The sequence below is a fragment of the Aspergillus eucalypticola genome (assembly GCF_003184535.1).
Source record: "Aspergillus eucalypticola CBS 122712 chromosome Unknown BO83scaffold_28, whole genome shotgun sequence".
Lineage (NCBI taxonomy): Eukaryota > Fungi > Ascomycota > Eurotiomycetes > Eurotiales > Aspergillaceae > Aspergillus > Aspergillus eucalypticola.
In genome coordinates this window covers 406431-426505 of record NW_020290302.1, presented here as the reverse complement: position 1 = coordinate 426505, position 20075 = coordinate 406431, and the positions used below count along the sequence as shown (strand labels likewise).

Below are 20075 nucleotides of genomic sequence, written 5' to 3'. Positions count from 1 at the left end.
CAGATTGCAGACTGGGATTGCAGATCGTTCGATCTTCGCCCTCCTGACACAACTAGTAGTATCTAAATGGGGGGGAAGAAGAACAGGACCCTGGAAGATGGAACACCGGTCGCCGGTACCTGGCATAGCCGGCCTTTCCACAAGCGTGGACCGTCTGATCGGGTCACACAGCACAAGCATGCTAGTTTACATGGTAGTAAGTACATCCGAAGTTCATATCTAGCTAGCTAACTAGCTAGAAATGCATCCAAGCTCGGAATTCCTATCTAATTAATTCAGGTGGAAATTCTGTGACAAACATACTAGACCTGATACGGATGTTTTTCTCTCTCCTTCTCGTGATATACGTACGGGTGGGGTGAGAAGGGAAAAGAGGCTCCGGAGTTCGCGGAAACGGCGAGACTACTTGAATTTGAACATTTTGGTGCTGACTAGTTGGTAAGCTGGTAAAGGCCTGTCTGCCTGCCTGTCCAGGATAAGTAAGTAATTTCAGCTGCCTACTTACTATTTTCTGAGCAGGCTGCAGCCGAATACTGTGTTGTTAGGGACAGGAGGCTACCAACCTTCAGACAATTTTTTACGATTGGCGGAGGAAGGTGAATAATAATTGACGACTATTATTATTACCATTATAATAATAATAATAACAACAACAACTGTGGACATGCCACTGGCCCAGACCTGAATGGGGATCGGCGCATGTCTAAGGAGTCGACTGTTCCAGGCGCCCGTTCCGGTTTCCATGTCGCATGGTTCCGCGTGTACTGCTTAGGGATTAGTCTCGTCTCGCCTCGTCTAGTCGCGTTGTCTTTGCGCCAGTAGCAGCAAAGGTTGTTCAAATCAATTGTTGCATTATCCAACAATACGAGATTCATCGACAGATCGTCTTTCAGATGATTGAGAAAGTAGGAAGTAGCGTGGTGTATAAATACGTAGGTAGGTAGTTGAGTTTGAAGTCGAATCCTGGAGTAGGAGAGGGGGGCTAAGTAATTGCCTTGACTGCCAGACTCGAATCCTTCTCCGCCAGTTAAGTCTTAGCTAACCCCCCAAGACAGATAGAAAACTACTTACTGTGTATAGCTACTTACTAGCTAGGTTAATATTACGGCAGCAATTGTTCCTCATCGTCTGACCATTACACCGGAGTTGTCTCCTTATCTAGCCGGGCCGGACAGCAGAGTGATTTTTTCTTCTTTCTATTTTTCATTATTTTCCTTGTTGTCTTCGTTATTCCCTCACCTCCAAGTCCCTAGGGCCTTGGTAATGTGGGAACGAAGGAAAGGGAAAAAGCGGGGCCGCTAACAATTTATCAATCACTGATCAAGCTGTTACCTGATCGATCAAAAGTGACTGGGAGTTTCTCGTTGGATGTGTTTCGGAGAGATCCGTTTTTAAAATGCTACCGGTATAGGTTTAATTCCGAGAAAATCCCTCGGGAACCGAGACATGAGGTGGCAGCTATGGTCGGGGAAAGGGGGCCAGAAAGCAATCTAATTGAGTAACCCGTATACCGAAGCGAGAGGGTAAGTTAGTGTGTGCGTGCGTGTGGGTGGATATGAAAAAACCGAGACCACACGGATCAATCTGCATGGTGCCTCATCGTAATCAATCAGTGAGTGGGTCTCTTCATCCACCCAAGTGGTCCCCTGGCAGCGAATGGGCGTGGAGAGCGGGAACCGCAGCGGAAAAACAGCGCGCCTGGCTCGGCGATGGGCGCTGATGCGGTTGGGGGATGGCGCCATCAGATAACGTGCGAAAATTTTTATCTGATCAGATTATCAGAATCCCTCCCCGACCCTCAACCAAGGTTGAGCGCCAGCGAGTCAGTGATGTCCACCCGCTTCAATTTCTCTTGCTCTGAGTCCAATTGACAATTGTGTTCAATTCCTTGGAACCTCCTCCTGGGATAATTTCCCTCACTTTTTTCCCCTTGTGTCTGTTCAAGTGCAGAAACGCCGTTTTTTCCTCGTTGCGTATTCCTGGCGGCGGTTAATTTGGTCAGGGCCAATTAGCCTGGTCGCTTGACGTCAGCGGGTCCGTGCTAGACCGGCGGTTGTGCGACCAGCCCACTCGCTTTTCCCTCCTAGGCACTCATTCTCGTCCCCCTGTCGGTTACAGGCGCATGTCAGGGGGGGCGGATAAAGTTTGAGGAGAATGAATAACAACTGTAGCAGGCTAAAAAAAAAAAAAAAAAAGCATCGTGCGCAATTTGCATGGCCTTCTGCCTTAACACAATGAGCGGTGAAATTTAATCAATAAGGACAGACTTGATGCATTCCGATCTCTATTCGTTATACAATTCCAATGTGGCTGGCTATATAACTCGCAATGGGGTACTTGGGGAATCAGATGATGGGGTAGTAACAATAGTAACAAAGTATAGGTAATGAAACAGAGAATTGAACACAGATACAGTCAAGTAGATGATCGCAAAAGAAGATATCATCCCCTACCAATCTGTTTGGGGATATGCACGCTCATTTTCCGGGGCATTCTTTTTCTGCAAAGAAAGAAATGCCCGCCCTAGCGCCATCATTCACGCGTCTAGAAAGCGGAACCCCTCCTGGGTCTCCAATGCGGCGAAAAGCCTTTACAGCATAGCGCGCAACTTCGTGACCGGCACCGTTGCACCCGCAAGCTGCTCGCCAAAGATCGACTCCACCATCTCTCCACCACGTGCTGCCAGCACCGACAGAAGACTGTCGCTCAGTCCGTGTGTCTTCTCGTTACAGCCCTGCAGCCAGATTCCAGCATAGGGGCTGACCTTGCTGGGATCCATCTCGACCCGGTAATCCCGGCTCGGCTTCCATTCCTCCTGGCCCTCCGGTCGCAGATGCTGCACATTGCTCAAGAGCTGTTCATGTGCGTTGCGGTAGTAGCCGGTCGCCACCATGAGTGCATCCACCTCCAGTGTCTCCTTGCCGTCGCCGACAAGGCTGTCCGATCCATCCTTCGTCGCCCTCACGTGGATCCGCATCCGACTCTGAGGTCCATGGTGTTCGACTCGCGTGATCTTGCGTCCGGGGAGAATGCGGTGCTGCCATTGCTTCTCGTCGGGGTTCTTGACCCGCTGAACGTACATATCGTGGTAGATCTCCTCAATGAGTTCAAGGCGGACCACACTGTAGTTGGTAGCCTTGTCGGCCTTGAGGGAACGCTGACGCTCTTCGGCAGAGAGGTTATAGAACTTGTCGACACGTTCGGGGTTGAAGACCTCATTCACACTATATTGTTTGCTGTTAGTCGCGACATGATGGGAGTGGGAGAGGTATTATACTTACAAAGGAGAATCGTCACTAGGCCGCATAGCCGAATCTCTCATGATCAGTGTTGTCTTCGAGTTGGGGTATCTCTTTTGCAAGTCGTGGAAGATCTCAGCAGCACTCTGGCCACTTCCTAGCACGGCAATGTTGTAGGGTTCGTTCGGGTTCTTCAGCAGGTGGGGCAGGTTGGTGCAGTACTTCGACGAGTGCATAATACGGGGGTCCTGGGGCAGGCCTGGGGGCATCTTTGCTGAGCCACCAAGTGCAGTCACCACCTTGCGCGCTCTTCTGGCAATGATCCCACCCGTCTCAACGTTGCGAGAGCGGACGGTGAAGAAGTCGACCACCGAGCTGGTAGGGTCCGTCTTTCCGGGTGTCACATCGACAACTTCCTCTCCATAAGACACGACATCGGAGAACTGTTGCGCACACCACCGCATATAGTCTTCGAACTCCAAGCGGGCCGGAAGGAACGTCCCCAGATTCGTGAAATGGATCAGACGATCCTTCTGGTGCAAATAGTTGAGGAAGGTGAAGCTGCTGCGAGGATCACGAAGGGTCGCCAGATCCTTGATGAAAGAGATCTGCATCCTGGAACCAGGGACCAACATGCCCGAGTGCCAAGCGAACTGCTTCTGGCGCTCGACAAAGCAAACCTTGGGCTGCGATCCAGGCGCAGGAGCGGACTTGTTCAGACAAGGATCCAGGGCATCGTGCAAGGCAATTGCGATCGCCAAAGAGGCAGGACCGAAACCCACGCAAAGCAAGTCGTGAAGCTCATCCCTGGGAGTGGCCTTCAGCTTCGAGGGCACTCGCTGCTGCTTGGAGGGCATGCTGCGCTGGCCGTGGAAGCTCACTTCTGGCTTCCGTACCGCAGGTTCCATTGATGCAAGCTGAGTAGGAGAATAAGAGAGGTAAGAAGGGTGTGATTGAAAGGAGAGGTAGAAGTTCCGTGCTCAGAGTTCGGGGAGCAGGAAGATGGGAGGAAGACGCAATAATGATGGGATTCTGAACGAAGGTGGGAGAGAACCGCGGCAAATGGGGGGAGCGATGGTCGTAGTTATATCCCCCGGTGGATAAACAGAATGGGGGGGAAGGACAGTAGCTTCGAACTTAGTAGACACTGGAGACCTTTGCGCCGTAAGAGAGAAAAGAAAATAATAATAAATTAAAATAGAATTAGAAAAAAAATCAAGGTACCAAAAGAGTAAAAACGATTAAAAAAAAATTAATAATGTTCAGAAAGTATGACGACCGTAAAAAAAGGAAAAGGGTATCAGCGCCGAGCCCTTTTTTTTTCTTTTTTTTTTTTTTTTTTCTGAAGCAGCGGATCCGTAAGGACGGGTTTTTTCCAGACCACCGAGTAAAAGCAGTAGCCGGTGGTGGTTCTTCTTCTGACAGCGGGCCGGCATTGGCCTATTTGATAGGCACTCCTCCAGTCGGTTCCACCACCTGCTACATGAGAAACGTGGTTGCTGCTCCTCTTTTTTACGTATTGTTTTGATGCTGGGACACCGAGGCTCTTGACGGTTGACGATGTAAAAGTACGTATAACAAGTAGACTATTAATGACACTGAAGCTTGGTCAAGCAGGTTATCCAAGAGGGGATTGGTAGTGTCTCAGCGTTGATCTTGTAAGGGGAGGTGAGTCTTCACATATTAGTAGTATAACTGAAGAAATCCAAACGCCATATGTCGAAATCTCAGGCATATATGGCAGTTCCCTCGGAGATAAGATGATGTTTGATCAGGCCCAGAAGAGCCACTTGTGTTTAACTTGTAAACGAAGTGCTAACCGTAGCCCCTCCCTTTCTTGCCTTTCCTCGCCCCAGATCCGTTTGCACCCTGGGAAGTTGGAGGATCACGCCACAATTACCATCACCATCATCCTTAGTGACAATTTATCCGAGCATATTCAGCCAGCTATACCCTTGAATTAATAAATGGGATTTGAAAAAGGCAAAGAAAGCAAGCAATAAACCAGGCTGCCTACTCAGTCTCCGAGCCCCGAGAGCCGACCATGGGAGCCCCGCAGCATGATCCGGTGTGCAATTGTCCAGGAAAAGTGGGATGATGGACGCTTAGATTAGATCCGCAGTCGCCCGATGTCGGGAAATTTCACGGCGTTTCAAAACTGGGCTGAAGGGCGGTATCCGTATTGTATTGACGCCCAACTTACATTACTTCCTGTGGCCGCTTAGACTGTTCAGGTACCAATCTTGATAAGCTTTCCCTCAACACAATTGGAAAACCAGCATAACCGAGTATAGGCTCTTGTCCGTCAAGAAGCCGCCCAGGAATCAAATTATTGGCCGCCATTCTCTTGGGGGTCGCACGATATCTCTCTTTTTTTCCTTGTTTCCCTAGGCCGCCCGGTGACCATTGGGGGGGTACATTCATGCTAACCCCCAAACCTTGGACTGGTGGCGTACCCCAAATGAACATCCAGGGACCACTCCATGCATTGGAAACCTTTCCCGCTGCATTTCCATGTCGGCGATCAGTAGTAAGGTTTGCCGGTCAGCGGGCCTCAGCAGAAAGTGATCGCATGGATACGGTGTCCCACACACGCATGCAAGATCGCAATCTGTACGGAATGCGGCAAGCTCCATCAGAAATTGACTGTACTTTCACCTCTCTGAGGGCTTCCTACACCGAATGATCATTCGAATGACCAAGATCATCTACCTGTCGAAATAAGACTAGTAGTCTGCGGTGCCCATCTTTGCTGGCTGATCATACGTTAGTTGGTCTCAAGGGGGCCTGCCTGAATGTGATTTGCTTCTTCGGCTGTTGTCTGGACCTACCAGATATCACGGATTGCTAATCTACTCGGTTTAGACCATTCTATGCCCTACCTTCTTCGGAGAGCTCACTGCTGCCCTGATCTTCGCACCGGCTTCGCCCTAGCAATCTACGGTTCGCAGGAAAGAAGGAAATAAAAAGAGGAACCCCCCTCCATCGCCCCCACACCACAGCAATACGAAGTTGTGTAAGTATCCCTGTTCGATAGATGTCTCATAGCCCCATGCAAGCATCGAGCAGTCTTACTCTAGTACAATGTGGTGGATACTTACTGTCTCACTTGGAGTGAATACCCAAGTGCTGCCCGTCTATACACAATTTATCAGAGGGAGTTTATCAAGAGGGGCATCTCCCACAACACTTTTACCATTGAACCAGTAACAAATGAGTAAATATAACCAGAGCCAGACTTTGAAGCACGTGCTTTTTTACACTTGAAACATATAGAGGTATCTGATCGCCAGACCTTGTAGTGCGTATATGACATGGGAACATCATGGGCCGCACGGTTACCCCGCCGCAAAATCCCCCTCCTTTGGGACTCGGACGTGAACAGGGATCATTTGTCTGAATTGGAGTCCACTCTGGACGATCTTACTTTCTCCATTACTTGGCCTAGGTCCTGTGCACTTTTATTTTCATTTGACGAAGAGATATCTGAATGCGTGGGTCGACACTGGCCAAGGCTAAAACTGGATGACTATAACTATGAACTGATTTGCCCGAAGCTTCGGCTGGCCGATCGCGGTTTTGGTCTTACTCATTTTCCAGCGCTTGCCTCGACTACTAGTGCTGCTGTGTACTTGTGGGTACCTTGCTCCTTTGATCGTGTGGTAATTCTCTTTCGAGTACCTAGTACTACTTACGTATGTCCGAAGTCGATCCATGAACCTGTCGACCCTCACCTTGTTTTTGTCTCCACTCCAGTGCAGCAGCCCCCCCCTCATCATACGAGAGAGTCCGCTTATTTACCGCCATAATCGAGCCTCGAGCTTATGATTATCTGAACCATGGTTGGCTCGTGCAAGACGCTACCTAGGCAGCTAACCTCGTCCACGCTATTGGGGTAGCAGGTTGGGTATCTTGGTCTAGTTCAGCCTCGAATCATGTGCCAATATGCCAGGATCAGACGCCAGTGTTAGGAACAAATGCAACATCCCTCTTTCAATGGCATTCTCCAGCCACCACTTGTTCCTTGAGTTATTTCCCCTCTTCCATAAGATTTGCTTATATTACGCGACCTCTGACTGGCCGTGCCCCCGCACGATAGACTACTATTCGATACAACCCCCATCTCTTACCAAGGTAATGATAGACATAACTTCTCTCAGATGATGCAAACCAATGTCACTGTAGGAGATCTCACTTTCCGCGAAAATATCTATGGAGCTCGCTTCCTGCTTCTATTACATAGTAGTAATGGTGGGTCCCCCAAGAAGGTAGTTGATAGGAATCAATATGTTGTAGATTTCCCTCTTGTGTGCTCTTGTCAGCACACAAATGAGACTCGGTGCTTTAGAAAGCCATCGAAGTGTCCTCACAAGTGATACTCAAGTATGCCATGTATCACAACTCGACAAATCAGTTACTCAAGGCGATACCTCTCCCGTTTATGTACATGTGAGCTGCCGCACGCATCTTAGGCAGAAACTATGAGAATACTCGCTACCCAGCAAGACTATGCTCAGTCATCATCAATCGTTATATCACTGTACAGTCCTGTTCGAAAAGCCCTAATGATTATGCAAATCTATATTCGTGGGGCGTATCTGGATGATGCGATCGCTTCATATGATGTACCCTATAGTGCAGCCTGTACCTTGACGAACCCAACGGTATACTGTAGATATAGAGTCCTGTACAGTGTCTCGTGAAGGCCTTTGGAATTAGCCTTCGGGGATGATCATTGGGTACATCCACTGTGATCAGTTGATGACACAGTAGAAGACAGTGAAGCATGGGAGTCCTCTCAATCATAAGACTGTTGTTATCTATGTGGGGGCATTCAATGCATATGACCAACAGCCCTTTCAATGGTTTCAGAAACACATTGCCTAAATCAACTACCAGGCCGTCTATGATGGAGGGAAGTGTACCGATACCTTGATCCGACGTACCCTGAAGTCACACCACAAGGCATTATCATAGAGAGAATACTCTTATGCAAACTTCGCATTCATACCATGGCTCAGTATCCTGGACCCAGGCCGCTTGCAACAAGAATTAAGGGTCATGGCTGTCTTTCAGTAGTGGCGTCAGTCATCCCTCGTATTAATTTACTCTAAATAGCACTGTACCATAATTGTGCTTGTGGTAACGTGAGATGATACTTTCTGAAACCCACGTTTTCTATAGCTTCCTGAAGAAACATCCCGTTGAGCTTTCATCACGCCACTAGTACTTTTTATGACTCGAGCAGGTGTAACACGCTGCCAAAGCACGTCCGAATCCAGAATCCACTAGGTGCAGCTGCCTACCATTAGAAAAGCCATCCGTGCAAGCCCAGCACCACTGTCTTTGGACTTCCAAGCAGCACCGTCATTGCATGAATGTTTTATAGTACCTCCCATAACAATGGCAGGCATGGTTTCAGAGCCCCACGCTTGTAACTCGAAGCACTCCCTTCATCTGTCATGGTAAAACTCCGAACATTATTCAATCTAAATTCTCCATCCTGCCTGTCTGATGAATATCGCCGGCTGTACGTTGCATGTACTTGTACAGCGCATTTTTCCAGTCCCCTTGCTGCAAACTTTTCTATTACACGCGGGATAGAAGCATTGATTGCATGCTCTTGCTGCTGTCATTCTGATGCACAGCTCCGTATACTCCGACATACTCAAATATCCGAATGGGAGAATAGGAAGTTATGGGCGTGAATGCGCAATTAGACACCTTCGGGATCCTTCTTTATCTATAACATTTGAGAAGCTCAGGAGCTTGCTATTTATAACTTGGTGCTCGGCTCAAGCATCTACAATCTTCTAGTTGTACTAAGTAAGTCTTTCCCAGACACAAAATGAAAGCGACGGCATTCATCTTAGTCAACTCAGAGAGTAAACCTCCACTTGGGCGGCGGGAATATGGGAAGTACTAATATTACTGAGCTCCCATTCAACAGAAGCATTCTACCAATGGCTACAGCTTTGTTTGTGGCTTATCAACCGTAAAAGTGAACCTGACGCCCAAGTCCAGTCCTTGCTTCTCTGCACTAACCCCGATGCTAATCACCTTACGCAAAAGTCCAGATGTGTGCTGGCGACAATGGACTCTGAAGCCCAGGATATCGTCGCTATACCTCGTTTATTTCCTAGCAGAACAACTAGTATGCTCCTGTTCTGTCACGAACAGCTAAGGATATCCCGCAATCCTCAAAAGGCTGTATGTTCAAAGAGACTGCAAACAAGCTCGGCTAAACTAAGCATGTTGAATGAACATGTACGATGGTAGTAGGACAACCTAACACTCGACCTACAGTCTCTTCTGCATCCGTTTCCCCAAATACTGGTGAACGCTTGATGCGACCGCAATAATCCCGCAACAGCCAGAACTTGTTTCACACAGCTATAGAGTTCCACAATATGTCGTTTGCTGAATGCCGGATTGAAGGGTGCATTGATGCTCCTTGGGGGTATTGCTGCTAACTCACCGACCCAATAGACCAAGCCACTACGATTTTCTGAAGATCTGGATGGCTGAGGGACGATTGCAGGGTAGGTAAATCAATACTATCGAGCATCCCGTGCAGCAAAATCGGGATTTGGCGCAGCCTCAGCTACTGATGAGACATGTCATATTCAGCTAATAATGGCCGTGGCGATGTAGATCATGAGCGACAAGATTAGATTTGGGGTTCATGCAGTAATACGATATCAATTACCGATTTAGTCGAAGATGTTGCGGACGGACCACGCCGAGAAACGGCCAAAGTGGCTGCAGAAAGGTTATGGGGTCTTAAGGGCTCGGCGTAAGGGATAAGATCACTGCATGCAATCTATGCATGATTGCTGAGCTGAATCTCTATCTTTACCTTGTTTGGGCTCACGGCGACATAACCTGAGGCAGAGCAGATCGTTGCTGAGTCATGCTGTCGACAAACGCTTGGACTTCTAGGGATGAATGAAATCCAATAAATCGAATCAAGGGTTGGAGTAATGGCCTGGATCTGCCAAATAATTGCCTATGACCATGATCAAATAGTGCCTAAGGCGACTTTCACGCAAGATTAGTATGTGCAAGGAAGGGTTCAGGTGTTGACATTGGCTCGTTGTGTGGTAATACTCTCAGTTGTGGTTGTTGATTGCACTACTATATATTTTGGGGATAGTGCTATCATTCGAGCGGACTAACTCTGCGCTTTACCAACAACACCATTTAACACCAGCAAGTTACTATTGTGATAGCGCAGCATACTCCAGGGGCAAGAAAAGAAACATCCTATGGGAAAGCTGAGTTAAGATCCAGGTATTTGGTATGAGAGCAAAGCCAACGTCATCGATGCCCGATTGTCGGCTCAGGACATAGTCTACCCATGAGCACTTTGCAAGTTCAGTCGCCTGAGGCAACGAGACCGTTTCACTCCTTCAGACGCTAGAGCACGGAAGCTGGCAATCTAGATGGAGATCGTGTGGGGTATACGCCTTATGTCGAAGATTATGATGTTATCCATCATATTTGGGGTACGTCAAGGTCGGTTGACTGAGTATCTTATGACGTATGTACGAAGGGGTTATGGAGAGGAAGTTGGTGGTATGTATCATACTGGGAATTGCACGACAGAAACGGTAAGTACTAGGGGTATCCATCTACCTGAGACTATGATCTGCGATTGGGGGCCCTCCGACGTCAGTATCTCTCGATTTGGACACGTCGACAATGAGGGACAACACGTGGTGCTGAGGGGTTTGGACCGTAGGGTTGAAGTTGGGCCTTTCGAGATAATAGTGGCGACAGCGTGGTAAACAAACGCGTGAGTTGAGACTTGTTTGGTTACCCTGGAATCTAGGTACAAATCACATTGTTTACCTATGTCAAAGTGGCAAGTTATGAGGTATAGGATTTGCCTACTACGCCTATGCCGCAAGTTGTCTGGAGAACAACTAGAAGGGTGATGGAAGCACGGGAAGATGGGGCGTCGGAACCCAAAAAGATGCCTAAGCCGCGCCGTGCCTGACTCAAGTCTAGTTGAAAGGTGTGGAGACATCGACAATGACCAATTTGAAATAGAACCAGAACAAACGAGAAGAAGAAGAAGAAGAAGAAGAAGAAGAAGAAGAAGAAGAATAGTTTCACACTGACGAGATCTTTGCCACTATCATCTTTCTATTGGCATACTGTCGATACTACTAGTGGATATAGCACGAGACTTGGGAAGCAGAAAAGGATGGGTGGCAAAAACTCAGGGAAAGATTACTACTACTACATCGTACCAACTAGTCGATTGGCAGCTCTTAGCCTGGCAAAACTTAAAGCGTCTCATAGTTGGTAACCGGATTGAACCAAGCGAATACTCGAATTTTTGGTTTCATTTTGGCGCACATGCAAGGGAGCAGGATAAATGAGTTGATCCGGTTCCCCCGCGGTGCTCTTATCAACCATTATCGATATGATATTGTTTAACAATGGGGGAGGGGCGATGGCGGATAGAACCCGAAATCTTGTCTTGGAGCGAAAGAGCCGGTACGGGAGAAATTACTAGTGCCACGGGATGGATGCCTGAACATCATCCAAGCCAGGCTAGCTAATCAGCCAATCAAAACTAGACCAACAAAGGATGACTTATTTCTCTAGACATAGGTTCGAAGAATGTTTAGAACTCTGTGCTGCTATGATGTGAACTTGGGCTTAACTTGCTTCACTGTAAAGTGTGGTAAAGGGGCCTCACAGTAAATGTGTGTGTGTATATGTACGGTAACTAACGCGGTCTGTAATCGTATGATCCACGGGGAGGGAGGGGCGAACCCTGCCTGGGGGTGGGAAAAAAGACGCGTGAGACTTCCGGCGCTAAACCCAAAGGAGCGGGGCAAACAACAACAAACGACGCGAGAGTCGCGCGTGCGACAGAAACATCAAGGTTCCCAAGGCGTAACTGGCTGGGTACCTGAACCTGAACCACTCAAATCCTGCCGATAGAATCGCTAAGTACCTAGTAGACCACCTTAGTAAACTACTAGTCGTGGTCACCTAACTGACCACTATGTTCATTCGCTTCTTTTTTTTTTTTTCCCTTGCCAACCTCTCCCAGCGTGTTGTGTCCCCATTATCACCTGTCCTCTCTCCAGCCATCGACTATCCACCTTCCCCAACCTTAACCGTCGAAACTCTCCTCCCATAAGGGAAATCCATCGGACGATTGATCTCTCATTATTGAAGGTTGGCTCTGCATACCGCAACTTCCGTCTCCAGTCGCCAGCCCCTCCGTCCGGCCGCCCATCCTATCTCCCACCACCATCTCCACTACGTCCGACTACTGCTGTCCACCACTGCCGCCTCCCCATCCCTTTCTTCGTTTCGACTCCTCTGCTTCGCGTGGCTGTCTGCTTCTTTTTTTGGGGTATCATCTCGCGTCACCCCTTGCGCGGCCAGTCCCTCTGCCGGAGAAGCGCAGTCATTCAGGTTTTAAAGGAAGAAAGGGAGACGGAAGGGAGACGAATCTTGCTGCTGCCGGTGTCCTTCTATCAAATCAAAATCATCCCTCTCGCATCCCTCTCTGCAACTCGTTACCTCTTCTCGCGCATCGCTTGCAGTTATTCGCTGTCTGGGAACTTTCTCGCGTCCGCCTCGTCGCGACTGTCCTCGTTCCTGTCGCCGCTGCATCCTCGCGCGTCGCGCCTGCTTGTTTTGACGCCTGGGTGGTCACCCTGAAACATTCCGTTTTATCGAACGATATCGCATTAGGCGCCGAGCGACACTGCGAAGCTCCCTTCAAGGATATTGCGTGTTTCAGGCGCGTGGCCCCGTGCCTCAGCGCGAAAGAGTCCCCGCTTGTGCTTGTTCCTGCCCTCTCCCACACGCTCTTGGGGTGTATGGAGGCTTCAACAAGCGCATTCGAAGCCCCCCGTGGTCTCGGAATAGGCTGGTGATGTACAGCCGTCGTTTCGCATCTTCGACTTGTTTTGGCTGCACCCTGCCATAGGCGCGCAGCCTTACTTTTTCCTAGCATTCCACTGCGGTCAACAACAACTTCCGACCCCTGTCACTGGCTAGACCGACAGGCGGAAGAAAACACCGCCACACACACCCTCTCTGTTGGGCCCAGAAGACTCTGTTGTTGTGTACGCCCATCGCGACTTGAGGTCAACTTGTCCCGCGTCGTGTACTCGATACTACCTTACACTTTGTCTAGCCGGCCTCATCACGACACAAACCTATTATTGACCGTTCTAGTGAGATTGGCCTCACCTTCATAGGGACCGAGAGCTAGCATCTCTGTTTTATCTTCTACAGATTGATCGTGGTCATCATGGTCGCGACATTTTCGCCGCACCGTGATGCGGGTGGCACACTACACCTGCCTTCGCACACGGGCATTCACCATATGGATGCTAACTCGGCCATTCGACAACTGCGCCGGTCACTATCTCGCTCACCTTCGAAGAGCTCCAACTTCTCGTTGCTCGCTTCTCGAGGCCATTCGCCGTCCAAGACAACGCCATACATCTCGTCGCCTTTGTCACCTTCACGGAGATCTACCCAGAGCAACTTTGTCCTTTTCCCCAGTTCCTCTCACCAGTCTCCATTCGCAGTCCCATATCACCCAACCGGAAAGATCACGAGGCCAACAATGCGCCGTGTGCGGACCTCTCCGAGGAGCCCCGTGAAGCGTGCTTTGAACGTCTCCACGGACCAGGGAAATGCAAAGCCTGCGCCGTCAGTCCCAACAACACCTGGCGTGGAGAACACACCCTCAACACCTGGACTTGTTCAACCCGACAACACGACTAGAGACATCTGTCCAAGTGACACGCCTGCATGCGCGGAATCCACCTTGGGACCCCGCCCAGCCCTTTCCCGCATTGAGAAGCGCAGGAGTGGCACATTTGGCTCATATGCCACGGTTAGCCCGCTGAAACGGAGCGACGGAATTATGAATCTAGATCGAGTGTCTCGCGGCAGTCCATCGGCTAAAAGACGCAGCGTCCAGGCAGCAAGTCTATCGGGCGAATTTAGCATCTTTGATAATGAAGTCACCCCGAACGCTGCTGAAGAACCTGAAGTCGAGGCTTCCCCAGAGTCGACCACACCTTCCTTCCCTCCCCACATCACACCGTTCAGCCCGTTTGCCACCATTCCCAAACGGTCCTCTTCTCTACGGCGGTCAACTTTACAGCAGCGTCAGAGTGATCGCTCTCTTTTTGCGCGGGCGAAGGCTATGGATGATTCACCAGACGCCCTAGACAATGGGACCCCGCTCTCAGTCCGACCTCGCATGTCTTTGGATCAGAATCTTTTCCAGCCAAACCGGGACAGTCCGTTCTTGTCACGGCCCTCGCCAGGTACCCCATTGTTTGCGTCGACGGGTAACAACGCCGAACAGCCCCGACCTTCTGCTCATCCCCTGTCCAGAACAATCACACAATCCTCTTCAAGTTCGAGTCTTGGAGACGACTCTCCGACCCACGAGCCTGTTCACAAGGGTGATCGTCCCAGAGGGATAATAAACTTCTCCAAGTCTCTCCCCGCGGGGACCGCTCGGCCTGCGCCGGTGCGGCATCTTAACCGCGAGGATTCGACGTCGTCCATCGACTCCTTTGCCACGCCTGAGAATTACAAACTAGTCAAGCCTCTCCCAGCGGCGTTCATGTCGACTGGTCTCATATCCAAGAAGAACCGCAATGCCGACGATCCCCAGAACACGCTAGGGTTTAGCAAGAATATGCCCGATACCCCATGCAAAAGACCAATTAACCTCTTCCCTACCGGTGGAAGAGTACAGCCAGAACGGCCCTTGGAGATGCCAGGCTTGGTTCGGCAATCAGACACAATACCCCCGTCACCCTTCAATCCTTCTAGCACACGCCCTAAATCCGGACCTTTTGCGCGAGGCATGGGGATTTTTGGAAGTTCCTTCAACAGGCCCGAGGTTTCCCGACGTGGAAGCTTTGCTAGCATCGATGGCGATGACTTATTACCATCTCAATCGCCCTGCGGCCGCAATAGCCAACCATTAAGCGAAAACGACTTCCCACCAACACCTACCAAGCAGAGCTTTTTCCCGTCTCGAACCTATCCACCTCCAGTCTCGCAGATTGCCTCTCTTGAGCGATTGGCGGAGGCCAAAGGCACCAATTCAAGTCCCTTGCACGACAGGTTCCAGCGTGGTTCTCCACGTACGCCGCAAGACCATCTCTTCCCCGATCCAAGTGGACTCTCAATCTCGAATGAACAGCAATCAGGTCAGCCCGACTTCAATTCTTCGAATCTGCCAGCAACTCCAACTGGCCCTCGTGATTCCTTCCAGTCTGGAAAACGGCCCAGCCTTCCGTTGGCTGGTTACCATGCTCCAGATGTCGATCCCAGTCTGACTTCACGGTTCGAACGCGTAGAACTTGTTGGAACTGGTGAATTCTCTCAAGTATACCGTGTTTCCGAACCTCACGACACATCGATCTCTACTTACCCGAGGGAGATGTTCCCTCCCAAAGTGGTGCCCGAACAAGTATGGGCTGTTAAGAAATCGAAGCAGCCATATTCGGGTCTCAAGGACCGCGAACGCCGTATTCGTGAGGTCGACATACTCAAGTCGTTGACTAACTCGGACCACATCATTTCCTTTATGAACAGTTGGGAGGACAACGGCCACCTTTACATTCAGACAGAATTCTGTGAAGAAGGCAGCTTGGATGTCTTCCTTGCGCAAGTTGGGCTCAAGGCAAGGCTGGACGATTTCAGAATCTGGAAGATAATGCTGGAACTATCAATGGTAGGTACTAACCTTTGGGTGATGGATACAGTCACCAGCAGATGTAGGATGGTGCTAACCGTTGTGGCAGGGTTTGAAACATATCCATGACATGGGATTCATTCACCTTGATCTCAAGCCAGCCAATATTCTAATTACCTTTGAGGGCGTGCTCAAGATTGCCGATTTCGGTATGGCCGCACGCTGGCCAGCAGAAGACGGCATCGAAGGCGAGGGTGACCGCGAATACATTGGACCAGAGATCTTAATGGGCCGCTATGATAAACCAGCGGACATCTTCTCTCTGGGTCTCATTATGTTCGAGATCGCCGGCAATGTTGAGCTGCCTGACAATGGCCTCTCGTGGCAGAAGCTCCGCAATGGAGACATGAGCGATATCCCCAGCTTGACCTGGAGTTTTGAGACCAGCGTCTTTCGCGATGCGTCCGGGAATCCGATTTCGGAGGAACCATCGTTCGAAGAGCTCTGCACCTCAGACTTTGGCGAGGATGATTACGGCGTGGACAGCTTCCTCGGAGGTCGCACAAGCAAGCGGGACATGACCTCTACGGCTCGAATTGGCGAGCTTGTTGATCCCCCTAGCTTCATGGTCGACGCTGGCCATGAGCAGGCTTTGGACAATATTGTGCGCTGGATGATCTCGCCTGAACCGCTTGACCGACCCACTGCGGACCAAGTGCTAGAAACGTACGGGGTCCAATTCGTCGCCCGCCGGCGTCGTGCGGGTGCCACCGTTTACGAAGGCAACTGGGGCCCTGCCGATGAGATCCTGGCGGAAGACGCCGAGATGATCGATGTTTAATCACCACGACTTGACATATCTAGTGCATTTGGACGGAGTTGGCGCTTTCCCTTTACAGTACCATCTAATGACGGCGTTTATGCGGAGAACCGAGCTTTTGATATTAATGCCTCTTTTCTCTCGATGACCTTGATGTGATCGGGATGTTTTACCGACTATCCTTCATGATTTGGACGATGTTGATATGACCGATATGCTAGTCCCATGGAGGGGTGGTTGTCCACTCATTCCTCAAAATTTCCTTTGTGCACATGACTCGTTGATTTAGCGATGATGATAGGCTTCTGTTCCTTTTTGTTCTCTTTCTACCTCCCTATCGCGGTTCCTTCCCTTCATGTACCTATGTCTTCTGCAGGTTGAAAACCTCGTGACGCAGGATGACCGAGGCGACATGTCTATAATCCTATGCCTGCCATCTGTCTTTGCTTTTCCGCTCTTGATTCCCACTACACTTCTTCTCTTCACCACCCTTGTTTTATTGATGCTTCATTTCCTTTGTTGGAGTGACTCGAGAGTACTGGAGTAGTTCTTGCTCGTGCACTTTGGGCGTTTGATGGCCTCTACTACCCTATTTCTAGATGTCTATGTATTAAATATCCTTGGCGTGTGCGCCATTTTCTCTTCGACATTGTGTTCACTTGACTCGATATACCTTTTTTCTCCCCGCGTGCTTTTGCCTTCTCCTATTGTCCTCACTACTCCATTCTATGTGTCCTTGGCAGACGAGAAACCGCCTCGACGTGATCAAGCCGGCTTGAGAACAGGATAATGCTTGTGAATTAGATATTGAAATGTACATTTGAATTGGACGAACCGAACCACCCAATCAACTATCGCCTGAATAAATTAAAACCGTCCGAATAGCGTATACTTTGTATGCAAAAAGGGAGAGAGAGTTGGAGCACCTTCGTCGGAGGCTCGCCACTGGCCGACCTAAATTCGGTCTTGGCGCCCGCCGCGGCGTTCTTGCAGTTCCTCGCCGCGACCTCCATCTTGCCTGCGTCTCCCCGACCCTCTCCAACGCCTTTGTGTCGCCGAGCTTTTTTCTAACAACGGCTACGGCCGACTTTACAATAACAAATCGCCGATTATATATTGAATCCATTGGATTATTACCAATCCCTTGTTGTTGTTGGCCTTATTCTCAATAACGCGGCGACGATGTGCGGCTCGGTTTAAAGTCCCATCACTGAAGTATTCGAACTGGAAGTTTCTCACCACCGAATGCTAAAGTCTCAGACTTTGCTATCATAAAGCTCTTCCAGGACCTACCAGTATCTGCGATTTCATTTTACTTCGGCTGTACAACCTCGAGAAAACTCACCCTCACAACATGGATCATCGAACCTTCGTGTCGGATTCTCTCCTCCGCCTTACAAACGCGTCGGACCCTACCGTCGTCGACTTCGTGCTTGCCACCGCCAGTTCCGCCAAGTCAGCTTCCGCTTTGCAAGATAAGCTGCTCCCTTTTCTGGACGGTAGCTCCGACGACATTGGTTCGTTTTGCGGCGAACTCTACAGACGGGTTGGGGTAAGAGCCGGGTCCAGCGCTACTAGTGCCAATGTAGCAACCAAAGAGCGCAGTGATGCTGCTTCATCAAAGAAGAAATACCGACTGCTGGAGATGGAGGATGATGACGTACCCGAGGCTCGGGGGTCACTAGGCCCTGCGAATGTCGAGGCCGAACGGGACAGACGGCGACGCAGAGATAAAGATCGGAGCACTGGAAGAAGCGGCAAGGACAGCGAGAGCGGTCGCAGCCGCTGGGAGAAGGATGATAGCCGCAAACGCGATCGCAGTCGGGAAGAGGAATCTCGCGACCGGCCCCGCACGAAGAAGGTACGGCGACGGAATGCCGATGACTTTGATGATCGCTGGGGAGATGAGGAGATACCTGAAGATGAGCTATACGAGGAGGAGGAGGAGGAGCAGACGGGTGAATTTGAGGAGTCGCCTTCCAAACGGACTCGGTTGGAGGATGGATCGGCGTCGCCGCGGTCGAATGCCTCTGAAGAATTGGATCCAGAGACGAAGAAGGAACAAGACCGGAAACGCGACCTGGAGGAGCGAGATGAGTTCGCGAAACGCCTTGCCAAGAAGGATGATGGCAAGACGAAGAAGATCGTCGAGGATCGGACAAGGTCTGGTGAGGCTGCGCGGCGACGAGCATTGGCGGATGATGCGTCTGCGCGGGCGGCTGTCATGCCTGACTTAAGGATGCGCTCGCGACAGGAGTATTTGAAGAAACGTGAGACGGAGCGCTTGGCCCTCTTGCGCAGACAGGTCGCCGAGGAGACGGCAGAGTTGCGTGATAATCCCCATTTGACCCGCAAGGAGAAGGAGGAGTTCGCGCGTAACCGAGAAGTTCTGCGGATTGCGGAGGAGCGGTTGCGGATTGATGACTATCGCGATGGTTATATGATGCCCGAGGATTATATCACAGAGAAGGGCAAAATCGATCGGAAGAAGAAGGAAGACGCGCTCTACAAGCGTTATGTGGATCGCGATGACGCTGGTCAGGAGCGGTTCATTACGGAGCACGAAGAATGGGAGATGGAGCAGACAGCCAAGGCTAAGGCACAGATCAACCGGGCCGAATTCGTTGACGAGGGCGACTATGAGTACGTGTTTGACGATTCGCAGAAGATCAACTTCGTTGTGGATGCCAAGATGGAAGGCACTCGAAAGCCTATGACGCAGGAGCAGCGCAGGCTTCAAGAGCAGATTGATGCGGCCGAGAAGAAGGCACAGTCGATGGAGGACACGCGGAAGAGCCTGCCCATCTACCAATTCCGAGATCAGATCATCCAGGCAGTGCACGACCATCAAGTCTTGATTATCGTGGGAGAGACTGGTTCGGGTAAGACGACGCAGATTCCGCAGTACCTTCACGAGGCTGGATTCACCAAGGGCGGCATGAAGGTCGGATGTACACAACCGCGTCGGGTTGCTGCCATGAGTGTGGCTTCTCGAGTGGCGGAAGAGATGGGGGTGAAGCTGGGGAACGAGGTTGGCTATGCCATTCGATTCGAGGACAACACCAGTGACAAGACCGTGCTCAAGTACATGACGGATGGTATGTTGCTGCGTGAGCTTTTGACGGAGCCCGATCTCGGCCAGTACTCTGCATTGATGATTGATGAGGCGCACGAGCGAACGGTGCCCACGGATATTGCTTGTGGTCTCTTGAAGGATATTGCGAAGGCACGACCAGATCTCAAATTGCTGATCTCCTCCGCCACGATGGATGCACAGAAATTCCAGCAGTATTTCGACGACGCT

General features: G+C 50.3%; 2 protein-coding genes across 2 annotated transcripts; one reads left to right on the top strand and one right to left on the bottom strand.

Moving 5' to 3' along the window:
- Positions 1-2262: 2262 nt before the first annotated feature.
- On the bottom strand, positions 2263-4514 carry BO83DRAFT_345471 (lysine N(6)-hydroxylase/L-ornithine N(5)-oxygenase family protein). Its single transcript, XM_025528750.1, has 2 exons — positions 3282-4514; positions 2263-3224 (listed from the first exon to the last, which is right to left on the bottom strand). Exons 1-2 carry the CDS (start codon positions 4145-4147, stop codon positions 2591-2593), a joined length of 1500 nt encoding a protein of 499 aa, XP_025384408.1. The 5' UTR covers positions 4148-4514; the 3' UTR covers positions 2263-2590.
- An 8717-nt stretch (positions 4515-13231) lies between these two features.
- On the top strand, positions 13232-17069 carry BO83DRAFT_124307 (tyrosine protein kinase SWE1). Its single transcript, XM_025526050.1, has 2 exons — positions 13232-15990; positions 16061-17069. The coding sequence occupies exons 1-2, from the start codon at positions 13531-13533 to the stop codon at positions 16790-16792; spliced, it is 3192 nt and encodes a 1063-aa protein (XP_025384407.1). The 5' UTR covers positions 13232-13530; the 3' UTR covers positions 16793-17069.
- Positions 17070-20075: the final 3006 nt, after the last annotated feature.

Excerpts from the sequence above, each read along its gene's own strand:
- BO83DRAFT_345471 (XM_025528750.1), bottom strand. The coding sequence starts at position 4,147 with ATGGAACCTGCGGTACGGAAGCCAGAAGTGAGCTTCCACGGCCAGCGC. Across the intron at positions 3,225-3,281 it reads CCTAGTGACGATTCTCCTTT|TGTGAATGAGGTCTTCAACC; the intron begins GTAAGTATAATA and ends CAAACAATATAG.
- BO83DRAFT_124307 (XM_025526050.1), top strand. The coding sequence starts at position 13,531 with ATGGTCGCGACATTTTCGCCGCACCGTGATGCGGGTGGCACACTACAC. Across the intron at positions 15,991-16,060 it reads TAATGCTGGAACTATCAATG|GGTTTGAAACATATCCATGA; the intron begins GTAGGTACTAAC and ends CCGTTGTGGCAG.